Source organism: Ascaphus truei, unplaced genomic scaffold (assembly GCF_040206685.1).
Source record: "Ascaphus truei isolate aAscTru1 unplaced genomic scaffold, aAscTru1.hap1 HAP1_SCAFFOLD_467, whole genome shotgun sequence".
Taxonomy (NCBI): Eukaryota; Metazoa; Chordata; class Amphibia; order Anura; family Ascaphidae; genus Ascaphus; species Ascaphus truei.
The window spans coordinates 214,550-227,301 of NW_027456798.1; the positions used below are offsets into that span (position 1 = coordinate 214,550).

Below are 12,752 nucleotides of genomic sequence, written 5' to 3' on the forward strand. Positions count from 1 at the left end.
TCCCTGTGTGACTGACCCCGCCCCCTCCCTGTGTGACTGACCCCGCCCCCTCCCTGTGTGACTGACCCCGCCCCCTCCCTGTGTGACTAACCCCGCCCCCTCCCTGTGTGACTGACCCCGCCCCCTCCCTGTGTGACTAACCCCGCCCCCTCCCTGTGTGACTAACCCCGCCCCCTCCCTGTGTGACTAACCCCGCCCCCTCCCTGTGTGACTGACCCGTGTGACTAACCCCCGCCCGGTGTGACTGACCCCGTCCCTGTGTGACTGACCCCACTGCTGCCCCGTGTGACTAACCCGTGTGACTGACCCCCTCCCTGTGTGACTGACCCCACTGCTGCCCCGTGTGACTAACCCGTGTGACTGACCCTGTCCCTGTGTGACTGACCCCACTGCTGCCTCGTGTGACTAACCCGTGCGATTGACCCCCGCCCCGTGCGACTGACCCCCACCCCGTGCGACTGACTCCGCCCCCGTGCAACTGACTCCGCCCCCGTGTGTGACTGACTCCGCCCCTTTGTGTGACTGACTCCGCCCCTTTGTGTGACTGACTCCGCCCCTTTGTGTGACTGACTCCGCCCCCTTGTGTGACTGACTCCGCCCCCTTGTGTGACTGACTCCGCCCCCTTGTGTGACTGACTCCGCCCCCTTGTGTGACTGACTCCGCCCCCTTGTGTGACTGACTCCGCCCCGTGTGACTGACCCCCGCCCCCGTGTGACTGACCCCCGCCCCCGTGTGACTGACCCCCGCCCCCGTGTGACTGACCCCCGCCCCCGTGTGACTGACCCCCGCCCCCGTGTGACTGACCCCCGCCCCCGTGTGACTGACCCCCGCCCCCGTGTGACTGACTCCGCTCCCGTGTGACTGACTCCGCCCCCGTGTGACTGACTCCGCCCCGTGTGACTGACTCCGCCCCCGTGTGACTGACCCCGCCCCCGTGTGACTGACCCCGCCCCCGTGTGACCGCCCCCGCCCCCGTGTGACCGACCTTGCCCCCGTGTGACCGACCCCGCCCCCGTGTGACCGACTCCGCCCCCGTGTGACTGACTCCGCCCCTATGTGACCCCGCCCCTGTGTGACTGACTCCGCCCCTGTGTGACTGACTCCGCCCCTGTGTGACTGACTCCGCCCCTGTGTGACTGACTCCGCCCCTGTGTGACTGACCCCGCCTGTGTGACTGACTCCGCCCCTGTGTGACTGACCCCGCCCTGTGTGACTGACTCCGCCCCTGTGTGACTGACCCCGCCCCTGTGTGACTGACTCCGCCCCTGTGTGACTGACTCCGCCCCTGTGTGACTGACCCCGCCCCTCTGTGACTGACCCCGCCCAGACAGTAGTCCCCAGTTCGGCTCTGCACAGTCTGGCGGCGTGTCTCCCTCCCGTGGCGTGTCTCCCTCCCGTGGCGTGTCTCCCTCCCGTGGCGTGTCTCCCTCCCGTGGCGCTCTTTGATGGGACACGCGCAGCATCATGCACACACGGTGCCACAGCCGGGGAATCTCTCCTGAGACCGCCAGAGAGAATGTCTCATCCTGGGAGAACAGAGGAGCAAACATGTGAGACCCGCGCAGACGCACCAACACACGCCAACTACAGATGCACACTGTCCTCCCCCCCAACCGCAACACTGTGCCCCCCCCAACCGCACACTGTGTCCCCCCCCCCCAACCGCACACTGTGCCCCCCCCAACCGCACACTGTGTACCCCCCCCAACCGCACACTGTGTCCCCCCAACCGCACACTGTGCCCCCCCCAACCGCACACTGTGCCCCCCCCAACCGCACACTGTGCCCCCCCCAACCGCACACTGTGTCCCCCCCCCCCCAACCGCACACTGTGTCCCCCCAACCGCACACTGTGCCCCCCCAACCGCACACTGTGTCCCCCCCCAACCGCACACTGTGTTCCCCCCCCAACCGCACACTGTGTTCCCCCCCCAACTGCACACTGTGTCCCCCCCAACCGCACACTGTGCCCCCCCCAACCGCACACTGTGTCCCCCCCCAAACGCACACTGTGTCGTCCCCCCAACCGCACACTGTGTCCCGCCCCCCAACCGCACACTGTGCCCCCTCCAACCGCACACTGTATCCCCCCCCAACCGCACACTGTCCCCCCCCCCAACCGCACACTGTGTCCCCCCCCAACCGCACACTGTGTCCCCCCCCAACCGCACACTGTGTCCCGCCCCCCAACCGCACACTGTGTCCCGCCCCCCAACCGCACACTGTGTTCCGCCCCCCAACCGCACACTGTGTCCCCCCCCCAACCGCACACTGTGTCCCCCCCCCAACCGCACACTGTGTCCCCCCCCAACCGCACACTGTGTCCCCCCCCCAACCGCACACTGTGTTCCGCCCCCCAACCGCACACTGTGCCCCCTCCAACCGCACACTGTATCCCCCCCAACCGCACACTGTGTCCCCCCCCAACCGCACACTGTGTCCCGCCCCCCAACCGCACACTGTGTCCCCCCCCAACCGCACACTGTGTCCCCCCCCAACCGCACACTGTGTCCCGCCCCCCAACCGCACACTGTGCCCCCCCCAACCGCACACTGTGCCCCCCCCAACCGCACACTGTGCCCCCCCCAACCGCACACTGTGCCCCCCCCAACCGCACACTGTGTCCCGCCCCCCAACCGCACACTGTGCCCCCCCAACCGCACACTGTGCCCCCCCCAACCGCACACTGTGCCCCCCCCAACCGCACACTGTGTCCCGCCCCCCAACCGCACACTGTCCCCCCCCCCAACCGCACACTGTCCCTCCCCCCAACCGCACACTGTGTCCCGCCCCCCAACCGCACACTGTGTCCCGCCCCAACCGCACACTGTGTCCCCCCCCAACTGCACACTGTGTCCCCCCCAACTGCACACTGTGTCCCGCCCCCAACCGCACACTGTGTCCTCCCCCAACCGCACACTGTGTCCCCCCCCAACCGCACACTGTGTCCCCCCCCAACTGCACACTGTGTCCCCCCCAACTGCACACTGTGTCCCGCCCCCAACCGCACACTGTGTCCTCCCAACCGCACACTGTGTCCCGCCCCCCAACCGCACACTGTGCCCCCTCCAACCGCACACTGTATCCCCCCCAACCGCACACTGTGTCCCCCCCCAACCGCACACTGTGTCCCCCCCCCAACCACACACTGTGTCCCCCCCCAACCGCACACTGTGTCCCCCCCCAACCGCACACTGTGTCCCGCCCCCAACCGCACACTGTGTCCCCCCCCAACTGCACACTGTGTCCCCCCCAACTGCACACTGTGTCCCGCCCCCAAACCGCACACTGTGTCCCCCCAACCGCACACTGTGTCCTCCCCCAACCGCACACTGTGTCCCCCCCAACCGCACACTGTGTCCCCCCCCCAACCGCACACTGTGTCCCCCCCAACCGCACACTGTGTCCCCCCCCCCAACCGCACACGTTGTCCCTCCCCCCAACCGCACACTGTGTCCCCCCCCAACCGCACACTTTGTCTCGCCCCAACCGCACACTGTGCCCCCCCAACCGCACACTGTGTCCCCCCCCATCCGCACACTGTGTCCCCCCCAACCGCACACTGTGTCCCCCCAACCGCACACTGTGTCCCCCCCCAACCGCACACTGTGTCCCCCCCCAACCGCACACTGTGTCCCCCCCCCCAACCGCACATTGTGTCTCCCCCCCCAACCGCACACTGTCCCCCCCCCAACCGCACACTGTCCCCCCCCCAACCGCACACTGTCCCCCCCCCAACTGCACACTGTCCCCCCCCCCAACCGCACACTGTGTGTCCCCCCAACCGCACACTGTGTCTGTTATGTCTAAGTGTTTCTGCTTCACAATAACACACTACCTTGTGGGTGTTTAATTATCCTTCTTTATAGTCTCGGCTGTCTGTCTAATCCCAGATGTTACTCTGCATAGTTCTCACTCTGACCTCTGACCCAGGAAGCAGAGTGGTGATATCACAGCATCGCATGACAGTGACCAGGAAGTACCCAATACACTACATTTCCTCCTCTTCTCAAACACTTCCCATAGAACATAAACTAAAATAACCAACAATAATAACTGTATTTATCTATCTATATAAACCAATATCTAAAGCAGGGGAGCGCACACTTTTTGAGCTGTGCCCCCCTGCCTGCTCCCCCTCGCTCTTGCGTCACCCTCACCTTGTTTGGCGGCATGAAATGACGCCTCGGGGTCACGTGACCCCGTTGCCACGGAGACGTACGCATGACGTCACTCCGCATGACACCGGTTGCCATGATTTAAAGTTCCAAGTTAATCTTCCCCCGAGTAGGTCTCTGAAAACTCTTCTCCGCTCTCCGCGTGGTCTCACACTCTTTCTGTCAGCCATCGTCGGACCAGTGGTTTGCTGGAACAACGGATCCGCTCTTCCAGGTGCTCAGGAGGTCACTGCTACGGCCTCTCTGGGGTCGTCCTCCAGGTGCTCAGGAGGTCACTGCTACTGCCTCTCTGGGGTCGTCCTCCAGGTGCTCAGGAGGTCACTGCTACGGCCTCTCTGGGGTCGTCCTCCAGGTGCTCAGGAGGTCACTGCTACTGCCTCTCTGGGGTCGTCCTCCAGGTGCTCAGGAGGTCACTGCTACTGCCTCTCTGGGGTCGTCCTCCAGGTGCTCAGGAGGACACTGCTACGGCCTCTCTGGGGTCATCCACCAGGTGCTCAGGAGGTCACTGCTACTGCCTCTCTGGGGTCGTCCTCCAGGTGCTCAGGAGGTCACTGCTACGGCCTCTCTGGGGTCGTCCTCCAGGTGCTCAGGAGGTCACTGCTACGGCCTCTCTGGGGTCGTCCTCCAGGTGCTCAGGAGGACACTGCTACTGCCTCTCTGGGGTCGTCCTCCAGGTGCTCAGGAGGTCACTACTACGGCCTCTCTGGGGTCATCCACCAGGTGCTCACTGCTACTGCCTATCTGGGGTCATCCACCAGGTGCTCAGGAGGTCACTGCTACGGCCTCTCTGGGGTCATCCTCCAGGTGCTCAGGAGGTCACTGCTACGGCCTCTCTGGGGTCGTCCTCCAGGTGCTCAGGAGGTCACTACTACGGCTTCTCTGGGGTCATCCACCAGGTGCTCAGGAGGTCACTGCTACTGCCTCTCTGGGGTCGTCCTCCAGGTGCTCAGGAGGTCACTGCTACTGCCTCTCTGGGGTCGTCCTCCAGGTGCTCAGGAGGTCACTGCTACTGCCTCCCCGGGGGGTCGTCCTCCAGGTGCTCAGGAGGTCACTGCTACTGCCTCTCTGGGGTCGTCCTCCAGGTGCTCAGGAGGTCACTGCTACTGCCTCTCTGGGGTCGTCCTCCAGGTGCTCAGGAGGTCACTGCTACTGCCTCTCTGGGGTCGTTCTCCAGGTGCTCAGGAGGTCACTGCTACTGCCTCTCTGGGGTCGTCCTCCAGGTGCTCAGGAGGTCACTGCTACTGCCTCTCTGGGGTCGTCCTCCAGGTGCTCAGGAGGTCACTGCTACGGCCTCTCTGGGGTCGTTCTCCAGGTGCTCAGGAGGTCACTGCTACGGCCTCTCTGGGGTCGTCCTCCAGGTGCTCAGGAGGTCACTGCTACGGCCTCTCTGGGGTCATCCACCATGTGCTCAGGAGGTCACTGCTACTGCCTCTCTGGGGTCGTCCTCCAGGTGCTCAGAAGGTCACTGCTACGGCCTCTCTGGGGTCGTCCCCCAGGTGCTCAGGAGGTCACTGCTACTGTCTCTCTGGGGTCATCCTCCAGGTGCTCAGGAGGTCACTGCTACGGCCTCTCTGGGGTCATCCACCAAGTGCTCAGGAGGTCACTGCTACTGCCTCTCTGGGGTCATCCCCCAGGTGCTCAGGAGGTCACTGCTACGGCCTCTCTGGGGTCGTCCTCCAGGTGCTCAGGAGGTCACTGCTACGGCCTCTCTGGGGTCGTCCTCCAGGTGCTCAGGAGGTCACTGCTACGGCCTCTCTGGGGTCATCCTCCAGGTGCTCAGGAGGTCACTGCTACGGCCTCTCTGGAGTCATCCACCAGGTGCTCAGGAGGTCACTGCTACGGCCTCTCTGGGGTCATCCACCAGGTGCTCAGGAGGTCACTGCTACTGCCTCTCTGGGGTCGTCCTCCAGGTGCTCAGGAGGTCACTGCTACTGCCTCTCTGGGGTCGTCCTCCAGGTGCTCAGGAGGTCACTGCTACGGCCTCTCTGGGGTCGTCCTCCAGGTGCTCAGGAGGTCACTGCTACGGCCTCTCTGGGGTCATCCACCAGGTGCTCACTGCTACTGCCTATCTGGGGTCATCCACCAGGTGCTCAGGAGGTCACTGCTACGGCCTCTCTGGGGTCGTCCTCCAGGTGCTCAGGAGGTCACTGCTACGGCCTCTCTGGGGTCATCCACCAGGTGCTCACTGCTACTGCCTATCTGGGGTCATCCACCAGGTGCTCAGGAGGTCACTGCTACGGCCTCTCTGGGGTCATCCTCCAGGTGCTCAGGAGGTCACTGCTACGGCCTCTCTGGGGGTCGTCCTCCAGGTGCTCAGGAGGTCACTGCTACGGCCTCTCTGGGGTCGTCCTCCGGGTGCTCAAGAGGTCACTGCTACGGCCTCTCTGGGGTCGTCCTCCAGGTGCTCAGGAGGTCACTGCTACGGCCTCTCTGGGGTCGTCCTCCAGGTGCTCAGGAGGTCACTGCTACGGCCTCTCTGGGGTCGTCCTCCAGGTGCTCAGGAAGTCACTGCTACGGCCTCTCTGGGGTCGTCCTCCAGGTGCTTAGGAGGTCACTGCTACGGCCTCTCTGGGGTCGTCCTCCAGGTGCTCAGGAGGTCACTGCTACGGCCTCTCTGGGGTCGTCCTCCAGGTGCTCAGGAGGTCACTGCTACTGCCTCTCTGCGGTCGTCCTCCAGGTGCTCAGGAGGTCACTGCTACGGTCTCTCTGGGGTCGTCCTCCATGTGCTCAGGAGGTCACTGCTACAGCCTCTCTGGGGTCATCCTCCAGGTGCTCATCCCATACTCCTGGATCCATCACTGGTTGAGACGGTTGCAGAGCATCTCCTCCTCTCCCCTCGCAGAGCATCTCCTCCTCTCCCCTTGTAGAGCATCTCCTCCTCTCCCCTCGCAGAGCATCTCCTCCCCTCGCAGAGCATCTCCTCCTCTCCAACCGCCGGCATTGTCTCCTCCTCTCCCTGCAAAGCGTCTCCCACCACAGAGCATCTCCCCGCCGTATCTTCCTCAGTATGTCTCTCCACGCAAAGTGTCTCCCACCGCAGAGCATCTCCCCGCCGTATCTTCCTCAGTATGTCTCTCCACGCAAAGTGTCTCCCACCGCAGAGCATCTCCCCGCCGTATCTTCCTCAGTATGTCTCCCCACGCAAAGTGTCTCCCACCGCAGAGCATCTCCCCGCCGTATCTTCCTCAGTATGTCTCCCCACGCAAAGTGTCTCCCACCGCAGAGCATTTCCCCGCCGTATCTTCCTCAGTATGTCTCCCCACGCAAAGTGTCTCCCACCGCAGAGCATCTCCCCGCCATATCTTCCTCAGTATGTCTCCCCACGCAAAGTGTCTCCTCTGGGTCCCCTACCTGCAGAGCGTCTCCCCCCGCAGAGCGTCTTCCCCCGCATCTCCCCCTTCAGAGCGTTTACCCCCTCCGCACAGACCATCTCCCCCCGCACAGAGCGTCACTTCCCCCCGCAGAGCGTCACCTCCCCCCGCACAGAGCGTCACCCCCCCTGCAGAGCGTCACCCCCCGCAGAGCGTCACCCCCCCCGCAGAGCGTCACCTCCCCCCGCAGAGCGTCACCTCCCCCGCAGAGCGTCACCTCCCCCCGCAGAGCGTCACCCCCCCGCAGAGCGTCACCCCCCCGCAGAGCGTCACCTCCCCCCGCAGAGCGTCACCTCCCCGCAGAGCGTCACCTCCCCCCGCAGAGCGTCACCTCCCCGTCACCTGGTTCAGTTGCTGGAGCACAAGGTGGAAAATCCCATCATATAATCCAGAGCCCAGAGGTGGAGAAAAGACCGTCTGCAAGAGAGAGAGAGAGAGACTGTCTGCAAGAGAGAGAGACTGTCTGCAAGAGAGAGAGAGACCGTCTGCAAGAGAGAGAGAGACTGTCTGCAAGAGAGAGAGACCGTCTGCAAGAGAGAGAGAGAGACCGTCTGCAAGAGAGAGAGAGAGAGACTGTCTGCAAGAGAGAGTGTCTGCAAGAGAGAGAGACTGTCTGCAAGAGAGAGAGAGACCGTCTGCAAGAGAGCGAGAGAGAGACTGTCTGCAAGAGCGAGAGTGAGACTGTCTGCAAGAGAGAGAGAGACTGTCTGCAAGAGAGAGAGAGACTGTCTGCAAGAGAGAGAGAGAGAGAGAGAGACTGTTTGCAAGAGAGAGACTGTCTGCAAGAGAGCGAGAGAGAGACTGTCTGCAAGAGAGAGAGAGTGTCTGTCTGCAAGAGAGAGACTGTCTGCAAGAGAGCGAGAGAGAGACTGTCTGCAAGAGAGCGAGATAGAGACTGTCTGCAAGAGAGAGAGACTGTCTGCAAGAGAGAGAGACTGTCTGCAAGAGTGCGAGAGAGACTGTCTGCAAGAGAGAGAGACTGCAAGAGAGACCGTCTGCAAGAGAGCGTGAGAGAGAGACTGTCTGCAAGAGAGAGAGACCATCTGCAAGAGAGAGAGAGACTGTCTGCAAGAGAGAGAGAGACCATCTGCAAGAGAGAGAGACCGTCTGCAAGAGAGCGAGAGAGATTGTCTGCAAGAGAGAGACACCATCTGCAAGAGAGCGAGACCGTCTGCAAGAGAGCGAGACCGTCTGCAAGAGAGCGAGACCGTCTGCAAGAGAGCGAGACCAGACCGTCTGCAAGAGAGTGAGACCGTCTGCAAGAGAGCGAGACCGTCTGCAAGAGAGCGAGACCGTCTGCAAGAGAGCGAGACCGTCTGCAAGAGAGAGAGACCGTCTGCAAGAGAGAGACCGTCTGCAAGAGAGAGACCGTCTGCAAGAGAGAGACCGTCTGCAATAGAGCGAGAGAGAGACTGCAAGAGAGAGAGAGACCGTCAGAGAGAGTGCCAGAGAGAGAAAGCCAGAGAGACCGCCAAAGAGAGAGACCGCCAGAGAGAGAGACCGCCAGAGAGAGAGACGGGCTGTGACGTGGGGTGCTGTGATATCTCTGGGTTGCACCCTGAAGATACGGCCCACGACATGGGAACATGTGTATAAACGCATTATCGCTGTGTTCCCCCTGTGAATGTATGTCCCTGTCCCTTCCTATGTGTTTGTATTGTACTGTTTGTGGGCTAAGTGGGATTGGACCCATTCCCTAAGTAATCCAGGTAGAAGAGACATTCCCAATGAAACTGAGAGTGGGTGGTTATTCCACTTGCCTTATGGATATACTCATTCTCAGTGCTGGATATTGATTGACCTTGCCTATGGTTCTGGATTTAATCTATTATTACCAGCCTGGTACTAGAGCACTCCTACAGTGTGTCCCATTCCCTAAGCAGCCTGTTTGGGTTATAGCTCCGGAACCGCTGGGGCTAGCAACTAGTTTCCGGTACCGCCATACCTTGCTAGAAGGGGTGAAACTTTGTGGCGGGAAATCCAGAGTCTCAGGGAACCTCTTCCTGGTAATTGAAAAATGATTATTTTGCTGGAAAGAATCAGTGTCATATCCTTGCCTTTGAAATGTCCCAATCTGCTAAATTGCCATAACTTCGGTTCGGAGGTCCTAGAAACTCCACGCAGGGGTCCCCCGATAGTGGACCCTGTGAGCCAGTAGGACAGCCTATCCCCACGAATCCTAATCCTTTAGGGGGTCGGGGTTCACCCCAGTAAAAAAAAGGGGACATTGGAAGTTTTATTCCGACATTCCCAAGGCAGTGCTCAGGGTGCCGGCGTTGCGACGTGCGTGCGCTTACGTGCGCGCGAGATCGGGACTCTTACCTGTGTTCCTATGGTAGTATCTAAAGTGCCCGCGTTGCTGTAGCGCTTCGACGCTGCTACATTTTGGCCCGACAAGTAGATAGGTGTTTTAGGCTGCAGTCACATGAGCTGGTCAGCCAATGAGGGCGAACCAGCTTCGTGATGCGACCATGACGCGTTTGCCACGTCCCGATGTCCTGCAGCCTTTCTGCACCCATCGCTGGGGCTGCAGGAACGTGCACATGTACTGGCACCCTGAGGTCAGCCTAATGAAGGAACAGCTGGCCAGGTGACGACCCTTCCTTCCATACTAATGCCTCTGCTGCCTGTCCAATGAAGCCAGTGGGGGCCCATCAAAGGGAGTCATCTAAATTGAGAGGACTCTTGTGTAAGGGGGCTACTTCTCACCCCTCCCGGCCTGTCAGCCTGGAAACCACTTGGGTGTAATCTAACACTTGTTAAGGCGGCCCCAGTCTCACAGAACCTGTTTCACACTCCAAGGGATTAAAGTGTCAGCAGTTCGCGCCTAACTCGGTTCAAAGGCGGCCAGAAAAAACCCTTTGATGCGCGCAGACATTCTGGCCTCTCTCTGAAGTTTGAGGTATAAGTGAAAGGCCCAAACTGTTCCTGTGTGTCTTAGAACAGCTCAGCCTGCCGCAGCCTGTCTCTGCACCCGGTTCCTGGTGTCTTAGAACAGCTCAGCCTGTCGCAGTCTGTCTCTGCACCCGGTTCCTGTGTGTCTTAGAACAGCTCAGCCTGCCGCAGTCTGTCTCTGCACCCGGTTCCTGTGTGTCTTAGAACAGCTCAGCCTGTCGCAGTCTGTCTCTGCACCCGGTTCCTGTGTGTCTTAGAACAGCTCAGCCTGCCGCAGTCTGTCTCTGCACCCGGTTCCTGTGTGTCTTAGAACAGCTCAGCCTGTCGCAGTCTGTCTCTGCACCCGGTTCCTGTGTGTCTTAGAACAGCTCAGCCTGCCGCAGTCTGTCTCTGCACCCGGTTCCTGTGTGTCTTAGAACAGCTCAGCCTGCCGCAGTCTGTCTCTGCACCCGGTTCCTGTGTGTCTTAGAACAGCTCAGCCTGCCGCAGTCTGTCTCTGCACCCGGTTCCTGTGTGTCTTAGAACAGCTCAGCCTGCCGCAGTCTGTCTCTGCACCCGGTTCCTGTGTGTCTTAGAACAGCTCAGCCTGCCGCAGTCTGTCTCTGCACCCGGTTCCTGTGTGTCTTAGAACAGCTCAGCCTGCCGCAGTCTGTCTCTGCACCCGGTTCCTGTGTGTCTTAGAACAGCTCAGCCTGCCGCAGTCTGTCTCTGCACCCGGTTCCTGTGTGTCTTAGAACAGCTCAGCCTGCCGCAGTCTGTCTCTGCACCCGGTTCCTGTGTGTCTTAGAACAGCTCAGCCTGCCGCAGTCTGTCTCTGCACCCGGTTCCTGTGTGTCTTAGAACAGCTCAGCCTGCCGCAGTCTGTCTCTGCACCCGGTTCCTGTGTGTCTTAGAACAGCTCAGCCTGCCGCAGTCTGTCTCTGCACCCGGTTCCTGTGTCTTAGAACAGCTCAGCCTGCCGCAGTCTGTCTCTGCACCCGGTTCCTGTGTGTCTTAGAACAGCTCAGCCTGCCGCAGTCTGTCTCTGCACCCGGTTCCTGTGTGTCTTAGAACAGCTCAGCCTGCCGCAGTCTGTCTCTGCACCCGGTTCCTGTGTGTCTTAGAACAGCTCAGCCTGCCGCAGTCTGTCTCTGCACCCGGTTCCTGTGTGTCTTAGAACAGATCAGCCTGCCGCAGTCTGTCTCTGCACCCGGTTCCTGTGTGTCTTAGAACAGCTCAGCCTGCCGCAGTCTGTCTCTGCACCCGGTTCCCGTGTGTCTTAGAACAGCTCAGCCTGTCGCAGTCTGTCTCTGCACCCGGTTCCCGTGTGTCTTAGAACAGCTCAGCCTGCCGCAGTCTGTCTCTGCACCCGGTTCCTGTGTGTCTTAGAACAGATCAGCCTGCCGCAGTCTGTCTCTGCACCCGGTTCCTGTGTGTCTTAGAACAGATCAGCCTGCCGCAGTCTGTCTCTGCACCCGGTTCCTGTGTGTCTTAGAACAGATCAGCCTGCCGCAGTCTGTCTCTGCACCCGGTTCCTGTGTGTCTTAGAACAGCTCAGCCTGCCGCAGTCTGTCTCTGCACCCGGTTCCTGTGTGTCTTAGAACAGCTCAGCCTGCCGCAGTCTGTCTCTGCACCCGGTTCCTGTGTGTCTTAGAACAGCTCAGCCTGCCGCAGTCTGTCTCTGCACCCGGTTCCTGTGTGTCTTAGAACAGCTCAGCCTGCCGCAGTCTGTCTCTGCACCCGGTTCCTGTGTGTCTTAGAACAGCTCAGCCTGCCGCAGTCTGTCTCTGCACCCGGTTCCTGTGTGTCTTAGAACAGCTCAGCCTGCCGCAGTCTGTCTCTGCACCCGGTTCCTGTGTGTCTTAGAACAGCTCAGCCTGCCGCAGTCTGTCTCTGCACCCGGTTCCTGTGTGTCTTAGAACAGATCAGCCTGCCGCAGTCTGTCTCTGCACCCGGTTCCTGTGTGTCTTAGAACAGATCAGCCTGCCGCAGTCTGTCTCTGCACCCGGTTCCTGTGTCTTAGAACAGCTCAGCCTGCCGCAGTCTGTCTCTGCACCCGGTTCCTGTGTGTCTTAGAACAGCTCAGCCTGCCGCAGTCTGTCTCTGCACCCGGTTCCTGTGTGTCTTAGAACAGATCAGCCTGTCGCAGTCTGTCTCTGCACCCGGTTCCTGTGTGTCTTAGAACAGATCAGCCTGTCGCAGTCTGTCTCTGCACCCGGTTCCTGTGTGTCTTAGAACAGCTCAGCCTGCCGCAGTCTGTCTCTGCACCCGGTTCCTGTGTGTCTTAGAACAGCTCAGCCTGCCGCAGTCTGTCTCTGCACCTGGTTC

General features: G+C 60.9%; 1 protein-coding gene across 1 annotated transcript in view; it reads right to left on the reverse strand.

Annotated features, from left to right (window-relative positions):
* Nucleotides 1–12,752, reverse strand: part of LOC142484918 (serine/threonine-protein kinase 36-like) — a 132,051-nt gene that overhangs the window by 30,608 nt on the left and 88,691 nt on the right. Inside the window, exons 12-13 of the mRNA XM_075584171.1 lie at nt 7,893–7,967; nt 1,320–1,527 (exon numbers count right to left, since the gene is read on the reverse strand). Of these exons, the coding sequence (XP_075440286.1) occupies nt 1,320–1,527; nt 7,893–7,967 (283 nt within the window). The remainder of the gene's footprint in view (nt 1–1,319; nt 1,528–7,892; nt 7,968–12,752) is intronic.